This window comes from Ciconia boyciana, chromosome 1 (genome assembly GCF_034638445.1).
Source record: "Ciconia boyciana chromosome 1, ASM3463844v1, whole genome shotgun sequence".
Taxonomy (NCBI): domain Eukaryota; kingdom Metazoa; phylum Chordata; class Aves; order Ciconiiformes; family Ciconiidae; genus Ciconia; species Ciconia boyciana.
In genome coordinates this window covers 197,055,445-197,074,038 of record NC_132934.1, presented here as the reverse complement: position 1 = coordinate 197,074,038, position 18,594 = coordinate 197,055,445, and the positions used below count along the sequence as shown (strand labels likewise).

Genomic DNA, 18,594 nt, shown 5'->3' with positions numbered 1-18,594 from the left:
ACTGACGGCAGGAGAAACCACAAATCATTTGTTGCTTTTGAAATCCTAGGTCTGAAGGATTAAATCCTAATGAAATAATGAGAAAATAATTTAAAAAGAGTGCTTTGATACCTGAAAATATAAGGGGATGTGAGATAAATATTATAAATATAACAGAGATCATTCTGTGTTTAAAAACTCATTTGCTCTTAGGGGGGAAGTGAAAATCAGCAGTGTGCTAAAACAGAGAGACAACAAAAGCAAGTAGAAAATGGAAATTCTGAAGGAATCTCTGAAAACGCATAAAGGCACTGACAGGAGAGATGAACCTTGGGACTTGAAATTAAAAGCTAAAGAAGGGGACAGAGTTAATTAATGAAATTTAATATGATCTATAATCAGGAGGAACAATTTGATAAGGAAATGGCAGAAATAAAAAAAAGAGAAAAACAGGAAATGAAAAAGGATATGAAAGGAATAAAGTAGAAGTGATGGGAGATGGGATTATACAGAAGTCAACTAAAACACGCAAAGTTAGCCTCACAATACGTTAAGGTATGTGATGACCTTTTTTGTTTTGTTTTGAGAAACCCTCTGCTTTAAAATGACATTGAAATCTGTGGTGCTACAGCTTGTAGGCAGAATCCCCTGACCTCCCTACCCCTTGCTGCTTCTGGGCACTTCAAACTGAATGAAATATCTACCCCTACTCTTTTTCCTCAGGGGAGACGTGTCTATCCAATGCTAGTATTCAGCCAAAACTGGGTAGCTGCAGGGGATGTTTGTACAGAATAATGTACTTGTCAGATGAAATAATCACCAAATTCATGTATTTTTCCCTCAGTTGTATTCTTCCATAAAATAAATAGAATTATAAGTAAATGCAAAGTATAACTACCTAAAATGAAAATGTTTTAAAAAAGTATTTAATCAACATCATAGTCATATGAATGGCTGAGTTGTCTGTTTGAAGCAGCCTTCAGACCAAGCTCCAGCAATGCTTGGGGTGGTGAGGCAGCGGTGTCTGTGGCCCTGGCCAGTGCAGGGCTGGCTGGGGCTGAGCCAGCCCCAGATGCGCTGCTGCAGGGACACAGGCTGGACTTTTCCCCGTCCGGCAGGTGGTGATCAGCACTCAGCAACTGCCACTTCTGGCTGCAAAGGCTATCTGAAGTGACTCATAAATCCCAGGCCACCAGCAACTGCACCTTACCAAATAATGAGGGTTACCTAAGCTATTTCAAGAGTTCTCAAAATTGTTATTGTTGGCCCAGTCTGTAGCACCTTCTTCTTATCTGGATTGAATTTACACCAGCTGTCAATCATCCAAGCAAAACTGACTCCTACTCTTACAAGCAGTGAGAAGAGGTTTGTACCAGCTGCAAAGCAAATCAACTTGGATTTATCAGCTGGAGGGAGGTACCTGTTGGACAAGGATGAGCAAATGCTCATGGCCATCCCCTGAGACTTCATTTCCAAAATCAGTCTTGACCACAAAGAACAGATCTGCCTAGCCCATGTCAGGCATTGCAGATTAGTCACCAACACCCACCCAATGCTATCAAAGTTTGCCGACAGTCCTCACTTTATCAGCAGGGACAGAGTTCCTGTGGCCATTGCCAGGAGATGTCAATTTAATGATCTGAACTGAGCTGTCTCTGAACCTCATGAAGGTCTGACTCCAATACACCATCTGATGCAGATGAAAAGGCCAGTCTGTTGCAAAGATGACTTGACACGCTAGTGGATAAAATTGAGTGTACCAGAATACTAAGGAAAGAAATAATAAAAAGCGTAATCAAGGCTGTGACACAGTTTTATGCAGATGCTAAGAGAGGTTTTAAGAACAGGAGAAGAAATCAGTGCAGCTGCATTAACTCCTGCCTAGGTCCTGCTTGGTTTTAAAGCTAAAACTTTAAAAGAGAAGCTTGGCTTTATTTTCATTGAGGTGGATAAGAGCTGTTACCTTGAAAGCCATGGGACTACTCTGAAAGAAACTCTGAAGGAAATTAGATAATGTTATCAAGAAATTAGAAAGCCTAGGGAATGGAGAAAACATTAGCCTTAAACAGGATTCATGCCAGAACTTCATTGTAGGAAATAACAGAAAAGGTAGATAACTAACAGGTTTATTCAAAACATGTTTTGCAGCAGCGGAAGAATACATGACCTGGGTAATGAGCAGAACGGTATGTTTCTGTGGCACAGGCAGAGCCGAATGGATCTAACGGCAGCCTGGGAAACTACGGGGCACTTTGAAAGACACTGGGAACATCACCAAGAACAGGATGACAAAAGGGGAACATGTAGAACTTGTGATCCAGTATGAAAACTGCAACAGATCTGTAACTGAGAAATTATGTCAGAGAGAAAGGGAATGGCAAAATGCATATAAACTAAAGGGTTGCTAGATACATAACTTACCAAAGGGTTTATTATAACATGGAGAATAAAGTGGTTCTAGAAGTTATCTACATGAACTGCTGTTGAAAGCCAAAATAATGTTTGAGTGCCTTTTGTTAACACAGCTTCATCACATGGCCCATCCACATTTTAAAAACACAAAGAGAGTACAAAACATGGACAGTAAGCGGTCCAAATGAGATATAAAGAGGAAACATTATTATATGAAATTATTCCAACACATTCAAATACCTGCGTCCATCCACACTGTAACTTTGTTTACATGGAAATGTTTTTTGGGAAAATAGCCACATGCATCTAACTGGTGGATATGCTGTAAAGTTAACTTCGAAGCAAAACTCTTCCTCACCAATTTCAAAATCTTCTTTAGAGTTGGTTATATTTATAAATCCCTTTTCTGAAAAAAAAAAAAAAAAAAAAAAAAAAGAAATATTGATATTATATTACAAAGGCTGGACTGCTTAATGAAGGAATTTTGACATCTGTATGTTTTTTGTTTTGGTTATCACAAGCAAACAAAAGCACCATGTTACATCACAAAGGGCATCCTGTTAATCAAAATAACATAATGCTTCAAAATAGTATTGAAATGATGTCACTGTGTTCAGCTGCAGAGAAATTATCTGAGCCTGTTGAAGTTGCACATTTGATCAGACCGGAGCCCTTCCAAAATGGTCCAACATTTCTCCCCCATCTGCCCTACAGAGCCACAGACCCAACAACTCCATTATTTATTTGGTTTGGCTTAAGTGTGTGTTCTAGGTGTTAACAGCTGCATCTCCTGGCTTTCCTCTAACAGGGAACAAAACCAGGAGGCACCACCAGCATAATCAGATGTTCATAGTAGTTCTTTCTCCTTCCCTGAAACGAGCTGAAGATTTTGCAAATGAGTCTTGTAGCTGCTCCTTTATTTATCCATCTAAACACATATGTGGGAGGAGGCTGTCCTAAAGGCATCAGTGGGGCTAGGATCAGCTCTGTAAAAATCACAGAATCATACACATTGGAAGAGGTCTCTGGAGATGTCTAGTCCAGCTCCTGCTCAGAGCAGGTCCAACTAGATGAGGTTGCTCAGAGTCATGTCCAGTTGAGTTTGGGTATCTCCAAGAAAGTAGACTCAACAACCTCTGGGAAAATTGTGCCAGTGTTTAATCAGCCACATGATGAAAAACTGCACTGTAGAAATATTGTTGGACTGCATTTCTCCTTTTGAGTGCTTTTCTTCTGGTTGTAACCCTATATTCTGCTTGGCATGTTTTATCTCTGTCTAGCTTACTGGTTTAAAAAATACTGTCATCTGGAAACTCCCATATAAACCACAAAAATTTCAGTATTTTAAAACAAGAAGCAATTCCTTTCATGACTGTTCTCCTACTTTTTGATATTAAAGGCTTATTGGTTTTATAAATCAGACCTTAATCTTTTGAATGATCTTTTGGACCTCATCCTTCCAGGCAGAAGGTCATGTCTGTGTGTACTGTTAACAACACAACCAGCCAAGAGTAAAGGCTTTCTCCAGAGTGCGCGCAAGGACCTTGGAGCAGGGTGTGCCATTTCTCTGGAAAACAACTCAGAAAAAGTACTTTCTTTCTTGAAGGAGAAAGAAAATAGCACATTATTGCTTGGCTTATCATTTTTTGGCAGGTTTAGAGAAACAGTGAACATGATTATTCAGTAATGACAGAGAGGTGAGATGAATTTCTTGAGACTGGAATCAAAGCTTTCAAGTCTCTGTATTTATCGTATTTGTTTATTTGTTGCTTTAAACTTAATGTGTTGCAAAATAGCATCAAGATTGTGTAGTGTTAAAAATTATTTATTCAACACTGCTAGAAATTGAGCATAAGAACTGCAGAAACAAAGAGCCTTGCAGCTGCAGTTGTTGGCATGATCTCTGTTGTGCTTTAAAGTGGCCCAACCACCCTGCTTGACCTGACCAGCTACACAAGATGGGATAAGTGAAGATGGTGAAGTGACAATTAACAAAGAGAAACCAGAGCTGTCTGGCTGCAACGCGTTATTAGAGATTAGAAGACCACTCCTCAATGTAGTTATGCTAGCCAGGCTCCCCAGGCAATGCAGTATATGCCAACCGAATCAGTTTTCTCTTGGTTAAGTTACATTGCGACCATTCCCAGTGCAGCTATGGGTGCTGACTCATGCATAGTGATGGTTTAAAGGTAGGACACTGATCATTTCAGAAACTGCTACCCTATGACACGGACAACTGAGTGAAATCTGTATCTATATCACTGCTGAAATTGAACCTGGGATGCTAGCACAAATTCACACCAACAATGGTTGTCATTAATACATTAGGCTAAAGGCTGGGGTGGATAAGAAGCACAGGATGTCCCTGTATAACCTGGGAGAGAGAAGCACAGGTGTTAGCTAGGTATGACAACATCCCCCCACTTTAATCCACCATGTAAGTGTCCTGGTTTCGGCTGGGATAGAGTTAATTTTCTTCCTAGTAGCTAGGAATAATTTAGTTGGATTTAGTATGAGAATAATGTGATAATGCCCTGGTGTTTTAGTTGTTGCTAAGCAGTGCTTACACTGGTCAAGGACTTTTCAGCTTTCCATGCTCTGCCAGGCGCACAAGAAGCTGGGAAGGGGCACAGCCAAACTGGCCAAAGGGCTATTCCATACCATATGGTGTCATGCTCAGTATAGAAACTGGGGGGAGTTGGCCGGGGGGCAGCGATCGCTGCTCAGGGATGGGCTGGGCATCGGTCAGTGGGTGGTGAGCAGTTGCGTCACTTGTTTTTTTTCCCTTGGGTTTGTTCCTCTTTCTCTCTCTCATTGTTTTCCTTTTCATTACAACAATAACAACAACAACAACTATTATTATTATTGTTGTTGTTGTTGTTGTTTTCTTTTTTTCCCCAATTATTAAACTGTTCTTATCTCAACCCACGAGTTTTTTTACTTTTGCTCTTCCAATTCTCTTCCCCATCCCACCGGGGGGAGGGTGAGCAAACAGCTGTGTGGTGCTTAGCTGCCGACTGAAGCTAAACCACGACAGTAAGTAAACAAACAGATTTTTTCATCAGCAAAGTCAATGAGCCCTCAGAAGTTTTGTTGGCATAAGGGGTATTAAGGAGGGTACAGACAATCATCGTAGCTTGGTGTATGCCAGTCAAAAAATACCCCACTCAGAAATACAGCCTTCCAGGGAGAGTGACTCAAATACCCCTGTTAATGTGACACATACTCACACCTGATAGTTTATGGATTCAAGAAGCCACTATATCTGAAGTGGGCATCAGAAAGAAGAGGATCTTGCCCTACCTCTACACTACCCCCTCACCCCCATCTTCCTGTTTACTAAGAAGATGTGTGTAGAAAAAATGCCCAGGTATTGTACTCAGTTATTGTAAATGATGACAGAACTCCCTGCTCAGTGGTAGGCAGAAGCTGAAAAGAGGATACTGCACTGGGAAAGTCATTTCTGAAAGAGACTGAGGTAAGTATTCTCACTTCCTACCATTCCTAGACTAGGTGTTGTAAACTCTGAAAGCAACTACATCTAAGGTCCAGCAGCACGATCCTAACTACAGCTTTCCTTTTTATGCTTTATTGCCAGACTTATGCCTATTTGTATATTATTTAAATTTGAGAAACAAGGTTTGCAGTTCAGGCTGTTCTGGACTAACTTCAACACCGCCGGCTTTTAAATCAACATGTTGCTTAAATAGAATGAGGTTTCCTTTGGTATGCTTTCATTTTTTTAAATTTTCAGGCCTTGTGTAGCTTGATGTTAGGAGGATGGTTCCCTTCAGTGCCTGGAAAGCAGGAGACATGCAGAACAAACAATAATGCTGGAGTAGTTGTCTCTCCAGTTTCAGGTTATCCTTCAGATCCATCACAGCTGCAGCAGCACTTCTGCACGGCAGTTTGTCAGCTCTGTCAGCACTCGCTACTCATCATCTCTCTGGGCTTACATTCTCCATTAACACAAAAGTTTTAATTTCTTTTCTGCTACCAGTTCCACAGCTTTCAAAGCTAAAATTGTTCCCCAGATTTACTTACTCATAAAAAATGTGGCAAACTCAAATGGCCATTGTCAGTCACTCCCCCACCATAAGAGGAAATGGTCATTTCTTGTTTGTTCTGGGTTTTGAGTGGGAGAGCCCACCACCAAGAACCTTCTAACTGTTCAATTCCTTCCTGGCAGATGTGGGTCAGGCCTGGTACAGATCTTCTATCTGCTTTTTTCTGTATAACAGCAACAAGCACCTGAAGGGACCATACAAAACAGCAGAGCAGAGGCTACAAGAACCTCTGCCTTACCTTCCCACCTCCGAAGGTGCAGCAAAGGTGGGGTGGAGGTGCTGTATGTGAGTGAAAGGAGATGGAGTGGGAGCAAGTGGTGAGGAGGAGGCTGAGGCCATGGCTGCAGATTTTCAAAACCCATACTGGAGTCACAGCAGGACATTTCTGTCTCACATTAGTTGAAACCAGTCACTGGGTGTTCCAGACTCTGGCCAAACTAATACATGGAGCATTAGTAGCTGAACATGCAGGGCAAGTCATGCATTTTATATTCTCGGGCAGCTCCAGAAAGGTGTTTTCTGCAGTGCTTTACCTCTAGTTGTTTGTATCTGCTCTGCAGCTGCCTACATTTGAGTTGGTGGCACAGAGAAGGGCTACACAACTATACTATTCCCCCCTGCCCAGGAAGCCCAAGGCATAGCCCCCTGGGGACCCTATAGCTTTGTGTCCCCACAAAAAGCCACTATGGCTTTGTGTCACACTGGCTGAGAGTCACCTACAACAACATCAGATGAATCCCAGCCTGTGTTTCTAGAGATACCATTGAAATAATCACGTGGACTAGACCTCTAAACAGTGCCATTTCATTTCACTTCTAAAAGCACTGTCTTTTAATGGGAATTATTTGAAAAGCAATATAAAGAAAAGGTTGATTATCTTCAGGTACTGGAATGACTCAGTTCAGATTAATCTCTTGGCTTTCCTGGACTGCCAGTAAGTGCAAACAGAATTTTTCCTTAGAAAAGGAACTACAAAACATATGCTGCGTACCTGCAAGCAAAGAACCACCACGTAGAAAACAAAGCAAAACAACCAACCAAGGGACAAAATTAACACCAGGGGTTGGAGTTACCTAAAACTGTAACCAAAGCAGTTTGGTTCAGATGAGCTGTAGAAGAACAGGTATAATGTCCACTATCACTTCTTCCTGCCGCTGAAGCAAACGCATACTGGATCCGAATAGCCGAGTGATCTGTTTGATATTCTAATCCTTCAAACCGGCGATCCTAGTTTTCAACAGAGATTCCCATTTAATCAGTTGATAGTGCCCAATATTACCTATTTTAAAATATGCCCTGTCTTCTTACCTGCTCAACTTCTTTGTTTTCAAAAGATAATTTTATTCCAAATTTATAATTATGGTAAACAGCTCTGCATCTGATCAGCAATGGTTCCCCAACTTTAAGAAGTAATTCAGGTAAAGGTGCTGCTTGTCTTTCATTTAAATCTGCAAAGTCAAAACATTGTGACTGAAACAACAACTGTCGCTTTGCCTGGAAAAATGCTCATTTAGATCAACATTTTTTCTTCTAATGCTGTATAGACATCCATTATTATATTGTAATGATAATTAGAATTTGGGAAAATTACTCATTAATCATTAAATCAGTAAATTTGATGGATTTAGATGCCTCAAACCAAATTTTGTCATAATTTACAAGGTATCTATAGAGCACAGTTCAGCATAGAGTTTAGCTCAGGTCAGGTTTATTTAAAAAGCAGACAAACAAACCTGAATTTATATATTTATTAATAATTATTTATAAATTTATATATTTAAGAACACTTTGAAGAGTGTTTCACTGCAACACAGTCCTAAAAGCATGCAGAAAAAGATAACAGATGTTTAGAAAATGTAAAAGGGCAAGATATTTTTTACAGACACCACAAATAGCTAGTAGAATTTAGTGTTTAAACGTGAGACAGAACAATCATATTCACTGTTAGATTTGTTCCAGTGAATACAAACAAGTAGCTTAGCCCAGAAAGCGTACTCAGATGAGCAGTGCAACTAACTTCAGCGGCAGGATCCAGCTCACATGTAAGTAAACCTTAGAGGGAAGTTACCTATTGTAAAGAGGCTGGTGCATTCTCTGCCCAGGTCGTTAGCTGCACAGCACCATATATAAGTTTGAAATAATTCATGTTGTACCTTCTGTAGGCCGTGTATTTCCCCAGTGCCTTCATGCATTTTATTAGGGCAACTGCAATTACAAGCACAATTATTCATTGACTCATTTGGTCAACCTCAAGCAAATAAATCTGATAAATCTCCAAGCCATGAGAATATGCAAACAATAGTGGGAAAACTGGATCTCACATAGCTGAATAAAAAGGAACTAGGAAAGGTGAAGATAAGAAAATAAAAATCTCACAGCCTAGGCAGAAATATGAACTGAAATGACCTGAATATGCTCAAACTGGCTCATAGACAGGTAATGCTGTGACTAAAATCTGGACAAGAGTGAAATCACAGAGGCTGAGCTTTCACAGCACATCTCTGAATTCCTGGTGGTGGGAGCTGCTGCAAATCCAGTGGTCGTTATAAGACGCAGAACCCAAACTGCCACGCTGCAGAGAAAGGCATTATTCCCGCTGTTATCCCACAAGTGGCCCTTACATCACCACTGTTAATAGAATCAACTTCATATGTTAATAGAATGGAAAAAAATAATTTGGCTCAGAAAATTATGATTCCTTGTAACATCTTCCCAGCTCTAATGTATTCACATTTCCAAAAAACGTGAAAAACTAGAGGGAAACGAGATACCTTTGATTTGCTCTGGTGACATCAAAATAGTAGGATCTGGAATAACTTTTTGCAAGCCAAGAGCTGAAAATTTCCAAAAAAGCACAACAGCCAAAATTTTGAAGAAAAATGTGTTGCAGCACTCCAAAAGTGGATCATGCAGACACAGGTTTTCAACCAGCACGTGGGTGTGCAACCCAGCGGAGCCCGTCTCCAAAAATTCTGACACAAAAGCTCTCCTTCAGTTATCTCCCCAGCTCGCTAGGCACACTAAGCAGTACAAAGCGTCCCCCTTATTCTTCAGAAGATGGTAAACTTGCAGCCTAGAGATTCAACATGCATATAAACATGCAACATACCTCTTTTCAGGTGTTTTGCAAAATATCCACTCCACAGAGGGCTGGGGGTAGCTCTCAGATATGCACTCAATAGCATCCGATTTTTCCCTTTTCCTGAAATAGGGTTTGCCTGGTTTCTCTGTTAAAAATCATGCAAATATTTAGGAATGCTGAAATAATCTTGAAACAGTCTTTTGCTCATTTCATAGTACATGAAGTTACAGAGCTGTAATTTGTTTCAGGTTTCAACACTGAGGGAATAGAAAAGGATTCTGCCCTAGGGATATTGTGGGTTGGTCTCACAGGCTTTTCAGCCTTGATTGCTAAATGCACAGCTTCCCCAGTATCAAAGGCCTGCCTCTATACACAGGAGGATAATCCTGAGACTGATACCGAAAGGTGTTAATTTCCTGTGGTTGCTACTCATTTCACTGGGCAGGAGCACAGATACCTTTCAAAATCACATCCCAAGCCCGTGGCCTTTGGTGGAGTATCTGTCCAGACTACAAAGTCTCTACACAAAATGGGATCGTTGCATACTACTGAGTCAGATCAGATACACGATGGAAAAACAACGTGTGATAATGACTCTGATAACCAGCAGACTCCTCTATCGTATGTCTGTAACACAGGGGAAAAGGTTCCTAGATAACTCACAGTCCCCTGAACCTGTCAGGCGCAGACTTGGACTAAGCACAAGAATTTGATGTATTAAAACTGCTAAAGATTTGACTCAAAATGAAAAGCACTGAGTCTGGTTTTAGGTCATCTTACAATGAAATTACAGCTTCCACACAGAAGAGTGACATTTTCTTTAGAGTCACTTCCATTGCCTGCAAGGTGACATGCTAAGGTGAAACTAATACTTCTGGCTTTTTAATTTCTTTCTTCCTTTATCTCTTATAAGCTGGGCCGAGAAGGTTTTTTTCACCTATAGAGATTCACATCTCAGTTGAAGGGTTCACATCTAGCCTGGAGGATTTTATGAGAGATGGAATTATGATATTCATTTTGCAGGAGCAAAGAGAATGCAATCCAAGCAATTGATATGGAAAAGATCTTTATCAAGACTGTTTTGAACTACTCTTGCTTGCACATGTAATAACATTTTTTACCTCTAAAGCCTAATTGATATAGTAGAGAAGGTAATTTTTAATGAAAGATTTAATACCCTGTCCCCTCAATGAAGCTGTTAAAACTATAATTGAGACATGCAATAGGCCTTCAAATGAAACAAGGAGAGACTGGAGCTTACACTTCTGACACCTGAGAGAGAAAAAAATTGAACAGAAGAAATACTTTAAAAACAAATAAAGAAGGAATAAAAAATGTTGATTAGTCATAGTTTATTAAAAACAAGGCAAGTAATGATGTGTGTTATTAAACCTGTCTCTAGAAGGGTTTGGTCCTAACTTTGCCAGTCTTAGCTGTTTGGATTGATGTTTTGCTTTCTTTTATTTGAAATTTCTTTTACATTTTTTAATTTTATCTTTAAATTTGGCCCTTTCCAGACAAAATAATATGGTATTTATCTTCTGTTAAAAAAACATCATGTCAACATCAGTCTTTTTTTTTTTCAGATGTTCTTGGACACTCCTACTTAGAAACAGAAGCTTGAGCTTTTTGGTGCAGCAGTTGCCTTTGCATCAGAGATGTCTCTTGTGTGGTCCTTGAGAAAATTCAATCAAACCTGCTCCCACTGTGAGCCTTTCAAAAAGTCACACCTCACACGTGTTCTGTCATGAGCATTTAACAGCAGTTAAAATCTCAGCTTCTCGGGCACCCTTGTGCTGAGCAGCTGCAGTACTGATGCGTTTTACCCTAAAACCCAATAATCAAGTAAAAGCTGGCACTGAGAAGAGGACCTTGTCTTTCCCCTTCCCTCAGCGGTGCCTCTTGCTGCTCACAGAATTGCGAAAGGAAGAGCTGTGTGCCAAGTGCAGAGACCCAGCAGTGGGCACAGGCGGAGAAGTGGCAGAGTGGGACAAGGCATGACTTTGGAGCGTCAGAGACCAGGATATAAAAGGGACGTCCTGATCTGGTTCAGATAACAGCCCAGCCGGCAACACTGAGAATAAATGGGTTAAGATGCAAGCAAACAAGTCTAGCCCACAAGCTTTGAGAGCACACAAAAGCCACCCTCGATTTGTCCCTCTTGGCACAGAGGGGAATCTCTCATAGGGGAGAAGAGGGCTGCTGTGCCCTCTTCAATGAACAAACATCTTTGTTTGTTCATTTGCATGGTTTATTGACTAGCAAAAGCTGACTCTCACACAGTCTGTGGTTTTCACTTCAGTCTCTGAAGACAGCCCCAAGTCCTATGCAAATCTAGGAAGATGCTTGAAATGCAGCATGCAAGAGCTTCATTGCTTTGATGGAACTTGAGCCTCTGGCCTTGAATCTATTGATGGAGTGACCCCTTTCATCTGAGATATACTTACTTCGGATGAGAACAGGCACAACTACTGTGTAATTGCCGGTTTTACTTATGACTGAGAGGGTGTATTTTCCAGCTTGTGTTTCTTTTATTTGGGAAAAAGCCAAAGACATAACATATCTACAAAACGGAAAATAAAGCTGTATTTGTTATCTAGAAAGTGATATGCAGCAGACACAATAAAATGTTAGCTCTTCAGCTCTTGCAAAAACACTTCAGAGATACTAGTATTCATTATTTACATAGCGCCCTTCAACCTGAAGTATTTTCATCATGTATCTTCCTACACAAGCAGCACGTCGAAACTTACAACCACAGGTATCCAAGCACATGCTTAACACTGAGCATTGGGAAGGATGGACTTCCTGAGCTTAGGACAGCTGAGGAGGGCCACAGGGAAATGCTTTACCTACAGTCCCATCCCACGTGTTTTGCAGGGGGAGGCAATAATGCAGCCTCAGGTTCCAGCCCAGGTTTGGCTGTGAGAATGAGGGTGCTGTTGCTGGTGCTCTTCCTGATCTTCAGTGTGACCCTAACAAGTCACATAATTCTCCATGCCTCAGTTTCTTTGACTATAAAATCATGATATTTGCCTCACGCGAGCACTACAAAACTCAAATTGATCAATGTCAGAAAGTCCCTGGAGACCCCCATGCATGATGCTATACAAATTAAAAGAACAAGCTGATTTCAAACTATTCTTGGCTTTAAGATGCATATATGTATATTTGTCTAAATGACAATCAGCAATGTGCTGCTAGGTGACAACAGTTAAGAAAGATTAGAAGACGTAAAAAGATAACGCATAACATGAAATTAAATGCAAACACAGTCGCAGAAAATATTCCATTTGAATCCTAAAAGGTTCTCTTTAAGAGATCCTAAAAGGATCTCCTAAAAGGATCTCTTAAAGGTTCTTTGATCCAGTACATCCCTTGACTTACCGATTCTCTGAGTCCAGTGAAGGCTTACAAGCTTTGCTCTCTTTAAAGAACCAAAAGCATGAAATGATCTCTGAAATGTTCATTATCACTTTTAATTCAATATCTTCAAACACATTGACTTCCACATTTTTAGTTGGTTCATAGATGTTCTCTGTTCCTTGAGAATTCAAATAACACCCAAGATCTTCCAAAATGTTAGAAATCTGCAATGCAAGAGGACAGATTGTTATGTATTTATTAGCAATTAGCTTTATTTGCTTTTTTGCATTCAAATATTTTTAAAGGATGCTCTTCTGGAAAAGCTTTCATAAATTAATAATGCCTCATAATGCCCAAATATGAATACAAATTATACTGAAATAACACCTTCATCATACCTCCATTTTGTTTGTATTTGGTTTTGGTTTTTTTCATTTCTACTGTCGAACTTACTCATAAATATGTTGAATTTATTGCAGGATGAAACACTACAGGATTCCTGTTAAATTAGTTAATTCTGTTCTCTAGACAGACATCACAGAACAATTTTAGCCAGAAACGTGATAATTTCCTTTAGTGATATAGTCTATTCTTTACTCTCATTTTTGTTTCCTTTCATGCAGAACCATAGGAAGACACAGAGCTATAATACAACCTTTCTGTTTGTGACCTCAACACAAAGGCAGGGCCAGAATATTTTTTTTTAACATCCCACTGCTTGTCACTGCATCATCTGGCTAGACTGCTCCTCAGCTCCTTGGGGGCTTTACTAGGCCGGGAACATCTGGGCACACTTTTCATTTCCTCACCATTGCATACAGCTAAAGGAGAATCGCAAACAGAAACAGAATATCCCACAGTCATTCTGAAAATCACCGACGAATTAATGAGTCTGTAAGATTAGCTGCAGCAAAAGGTGGCAAGTAAATAGCTCCATCTGAAGAGTAGCCCTAAATGTCTCCCTTACTTTGGTGGGTGAAATTTATCTGGTGTAAGTTTATGAAAGGATGGAGTTCATTGCATCCTCTGCCCCGCACTGTGCTTGGCCAGTTGATTCTCCTCATTCTTTGCTCCTTCTTTGTCCCTTCCCTTGATCTGAGAAGTATCTAGAGATAACAGCCATATTCTGCTTTTTCTGATACAAGGACAGCATAGCTTTGACTGGTATACCTTCATTTCTTATCCGAATTATTGATTTATTTGTCCAGGAATGAAAAAGATTTCATAAGACTAACTTGAAACAAGAATCCTTAGGAAATATTTTAATTGCAGGTTTCAGCTGCTTTATAATTTAGTTGCACACCACCTCTTCTTGGCCTTCTGCCATTTCGAGTCAGAAGAGAAGAAAAAAACCCCATATTTGATTCCCTGTCCAGCTTTGGTGTCTCAGTCAAGCTTTAGGCTAGGCAGGGATTTATGGGCTTTGGTGGTGGGAACAGAGGGTGGTGCAGCTTCCCCATCAGTCCCAGCAGCCATGGCACATGCACGCTGTGGCAGGCCACCGGTTCACACCATGGCCTTGGCAATCCCCTCTTAAGGGCACATAGTTTTTTACATTGATACATTTCCAGCAGTATTCAGCAATATTCAGGCATGCTGATGTGAGACACCATCAAGGCAGCAATTAAAAAATCAGTTTTAGAGAAAACTGGCACTTACCTATTTACCGTTTCAAAGTATGAATTGTGATACGTATTTCCCTCTAACCTTCTGTAGTCATATTTGGCCTAACCCTGGTCATTTTGACTGTGCCATCCCCACAGCCTAAAGGTTTAGGGTGTGTAAGCTTCTGGGAAGGTATTTCTGGAACGGACAGGAATATTTTGTAAGCAACTCATTCTCTGTTAGATTACCTTAGGAGATACCGATGTCTCTGGTGTTCCTGAACCTTCATCCTTCTGGCTGATAAACACACATGTAATCTCAGATGTATTTGGATTCATTGCAGAAGTGAAAGTAACTGCTGTCATAACAAGAACTTTAAAACAGAAATAGAAAACAAATGTGTCCAGATCTCTGCTCAGGGATACTCATTTTAGTAAAAATAAAATACAACAAAACTGTAGAAAGATTACATCTTTTTTTAAAAAAAGGCAAAAGGAATATGCAGATATATCGCAAGCATTTGCAAACTCTGCATTTGTGTATTGAAGCTGAGTGGAAGCACTATTCGGAGAACCTTTCAAAAGCACAGATACATCACACTTTAGAAGTATGTCCCATAATATTGCAGAAAATGTCTAGAGACAAAAACCTCTATGTGTTACGGAGGCTCCTTTAGAAACCACATTACAAAACACAGGCTACCTCTTGTAGCTCACTTCTGCATCAGTGTCTCTGAAAGGGCCCTGCAGCATCAAACCCCGCAGCCGCAGGCCAGCATTTGCCCATCGTGAGCTGGAGGATGATCATGCACCATCCCTCCCATTGGCACTAAGGAGATGTCCAGGTCAGAAACAGTCCCTCCTGCTCAGAGAAATGGCAAAATAAAGTCCTCCAACTTGCCTTTAGAGCCCACACTCAGCTCACCCAAGGACTCAAGATCTAGTCTTCCCTTTCCCTTCTCTCCAGGACAGGCTGTATTTGATCTGACATACTGGACACTCTCCTGAGCCTTCCTGGCGCAGACTTGTGCACACCAGCAGCTCGCAAGAGAGGTCCAGGTTAGATGCTTCTTCCTTTGAGCTGCCATTCACAGCCTTGCACTCTTTCCTCTCTGGGAAGCAAACAAGGCAGCAATTCCCACTATTTTGAGGAAAGCAGATGCAGAAAGTGGAGAGCAAGGAAGAGTAAGCCCATGTCTTTCTCCTGCCTTCTCCTTCCTCCATACCTCCCCGGCTCTGTCACGCCCCAGGAGCCTATACAGCCAGGGCAGCTCACTTGCCAGCTCCTAGCCCTGGCAGGAGTAGCAGATGTCATTTCTCCTTATGCATAAGGAGCAGTGTGGGAAAGCTTCTGGTGCTTCAAAGGCATAATCTCTCCAGAATGCTTCATATGAGCCTTTCTTCAGGGACTGCAGCTTGAAAAGTCACCTTTTAGCTTTGAAGGAGCTATATAGTAACCATGACCCCACCATTGCACATAAACAAGAAAAACAGAAGTAAGACTGCACAGCTGGCAGGGTGAAATGTGTCTGATTTCCACTAAGTCCCTAAAGCCAGTCCTCAACAGTACAAATAAGCACCGAATCACAAAATAATGTTTCTCGCGGTGACCTGGAAAATTTCTGCCCTCGGGTCTTGGTTTTTTGCTTTTCTTTTTTTTTTCCCCCTCAGCTCCTGATGGTTGGACATAAAGCAAGGTGCAGAGTTGAAAGAAGGAAAAAGGTAAATATAACAGGAAGCGCTTGAAGGATGAAAGTAATGAGACTGTTTCTGCAGGTGATGGAAGGAGCAAAACTGGAAGAAGGAGGAAATGAGTAAGAGTTGCTGCTATCTCCTCTTTGATGTTTGTGTCTTCTGGAGCTGCCTGAGCTCTAAGCTGGCAACACTCTGACAACCTCTTCTCAGCCCTCTTGGCAAATGTGGATTAAGTCCGAGTCCTTCTCATTCAGGCACCTAACACACACTTCATTTTGGGTGTCACCTTTCCACAGTATACACAGGCAATGGTCTGCTTTTGCAGACCTCTGAGGAAGATCCTGTCCATCTGCCTGTGATCCCTAAGAAAGGTGAAGAGGACTTCTTCGTGGAGACATGTATCTCCCTCCCTTGGCTATAAAGATAAAGTTGGCACTTCTTGAGACAGTGAGTGCCAGAAGGCAGCTGAAAGGCAGGTATGCATTAGGTATCTACACCAAGCATGCTGAATTCCTCCCCATCGATGCAACCCACTAGCCTTTCACCAAGTCCTTCTCTGCTCAGCTTTCTCCACTTCTGTTTGTTTGTTGGCCACTTTACCTTTCACTCTTTTCAAACCAGAGACCATCTGACCGTCTCACAGCCAGGAGCTTAGCTGATGGAAACCCACCTACATCACTCATTTCTAAGACACACCAGCTGAAACCACCTGAAAATACGATCTCAAAAGTTCAACTCACTTGGCCTGTTGAGCATTCCCTTGCTTCAGCTTTCTGATCTGCAAATAGTTTTAGCTTCTGATTGTACAAGCCGAGCCAATTTATCCCTGGCATTACTCCACTTCGCTCACATTGCCTTGTTTAGCAGGATGCCTAGCGCTGCAGTAGGAAAGGGAAAGATGCGTTTAAAAACCAATAGGGAAAAGATTTGCAGCTAAAAGTTAGGCAGTAGACAGATGTAGCAACCAGACTGTGAGCGAGACAGGCAAACAACGTGTCTGATGAACTGGAACTGCATCTGTAAAGGATGGTATGTGGGAGTGTATGCTGGAAGAGGGAGTAGTGAGCACCCTGACACCCTCAGGTATAAGAGAAAATGGGACTCCTTGTCCTGTTAACTGCTAGAGGTTGTCACTGCTGTCCTCTGCCTTTATTCCTGTGAAATCCAGGAAGGTTTTTAGGGTAAGGAAGTATATTTTGAACCTGAGATGATTCCAGCTGCTTTACAGTGAGAAAAAATGAGTAATGTGATAGTCAAAAGTGTTTACACGATGTGGAGTGGCCTAAACTTGTGTAGTTCTTAGAGGAATACATTACATTGGCAAAATAGAAAATGAGAGCATGAATGAGCCTTTCAGAAGAAGCAGAATGAAGAAAAGAGTATTGGGAAAATGGTAACATTCTGATTCACCGTCTTGATCTTTCAGCTTCTAGCTGGCCTGTTCAGGGACTGCTGTTATGGTCTGCACATCAGTCATCCTCCCGAAAGCCCAAAGTAAGAACTGCAGAGACTGAAAGCACTGGGTAAGGATTATCAAATATGTGGCGTACATAATCATATTGTGTATTGCCGAACTGTAGTGAAGCTGGAATGGAAATAAATTGCTGCCTCTGAACAATGTTTGTTTATGCCTGCTTTCCATCTTCATTATCTTTTTATAGGTTACACAAAAATAAATGAAGTAGGAGAAATCTTGTTCTCACTGAAGTCAGACAAACCTCTAGTTGCCATAAACTGAGTCAGGATTTCATAAAAATGTGTAGGCACGTACATGGGGAAATGCCTGTACAAGTCATAAAGTGGGCTTACCTGTTATGGTGCTGAGAAGAAAGGCCTGAATCTACTGGAGAGATATCAAACCAAGATGCTATGTTTAAGCTAGTTCAGCTATCAGATGGTTCACCTAATGGAACTGCCTACAAAACTTTATTTTCAAATGGGGGATGACTAAAGCAGCCTTTGGAAACTGGGAAAGCCACTCAAAAATATGTTGAAAGTCTGAGTTTATCAGAAAGAGAATAGCTGAGGAACTGGAGCACTGTGAAGGATGAGGAGAAAACCTTTCTCTTTGTACCAAGGGATGCAACTTGTGTTTGTGTTCAGCTCAGGGTGCTTAGTATTTTACATAGCAGTCAGGCCTTTCCTAGACATAGAACAATCTTCCACTCTGCTTTACAGCTCAGGAGACTTACATAAAGCAAACTATGTTTTGCTTATTATTTGGCTTCTGACTTTTTTCTCTGGGTGACATTCTCTGGATCAACTTTCCAAAATTTTCTTCCTGATGAGGGAAGGTAGAAGGACCCTTTTTTCCAGGAAACCTATAGTTCTCCCACAGTCATGTGCTGCCAGAAACAAATCTGTAAAAGTGGTGACATGGATGACCCTA

At 41.1% G+C, this 18,594-nt stretch overlaps 1 protein-coding gene across 1 annotated transcript in view; it reads right to left on the bottom strand.

Annotated features, from left to right (window-relative positions):
• FLT3 (fms related receptor tyrosine kinase 3) overlaps positions 1-16,833 on the bottom strand; it is a 31,795-nt gene extending 14,962 nt beyond the window's left edge. The window contains exons 1-9 of the mRNA XM_072857444.1: positions 16,806-16,833; positions 14,760-14,884; positions 12,928-13,130; positions 11,988-12,103; positions 9,568-9,685; positions 8,527-8,663; positions 7,767-7,906; positions 7,532-7,685; positions 2,632-2,797 (exon numbers count right to left, since the gene is read on the bottom strand). Coding sequence (XP_072713545.1) covers positions 2,632-2,797; positions 7,532-7,685; positions 7,767-7,906; positions 8,527-8,663; positions 9,568-9,685; positions 11,988-12,103; positions 12,928-13,130; positions 14,760-14,884; positions 16,806-16,833 — 1,187 coding nt within the window. The remainder of the gene's footprint in view (positions 1-2,631; positions 2,798-7,531; positions 7,686-7,766; positions 7,907-8,526; positions 8,664-9,567; positions 9,686-11,987; positions 12,104-12,927; positions 13,131-14,759; positions 14,885-16,805) is intronic.
• Between the last annotated feature and the right edge of the window lie 1,761 nt (positions 16,834-18,594).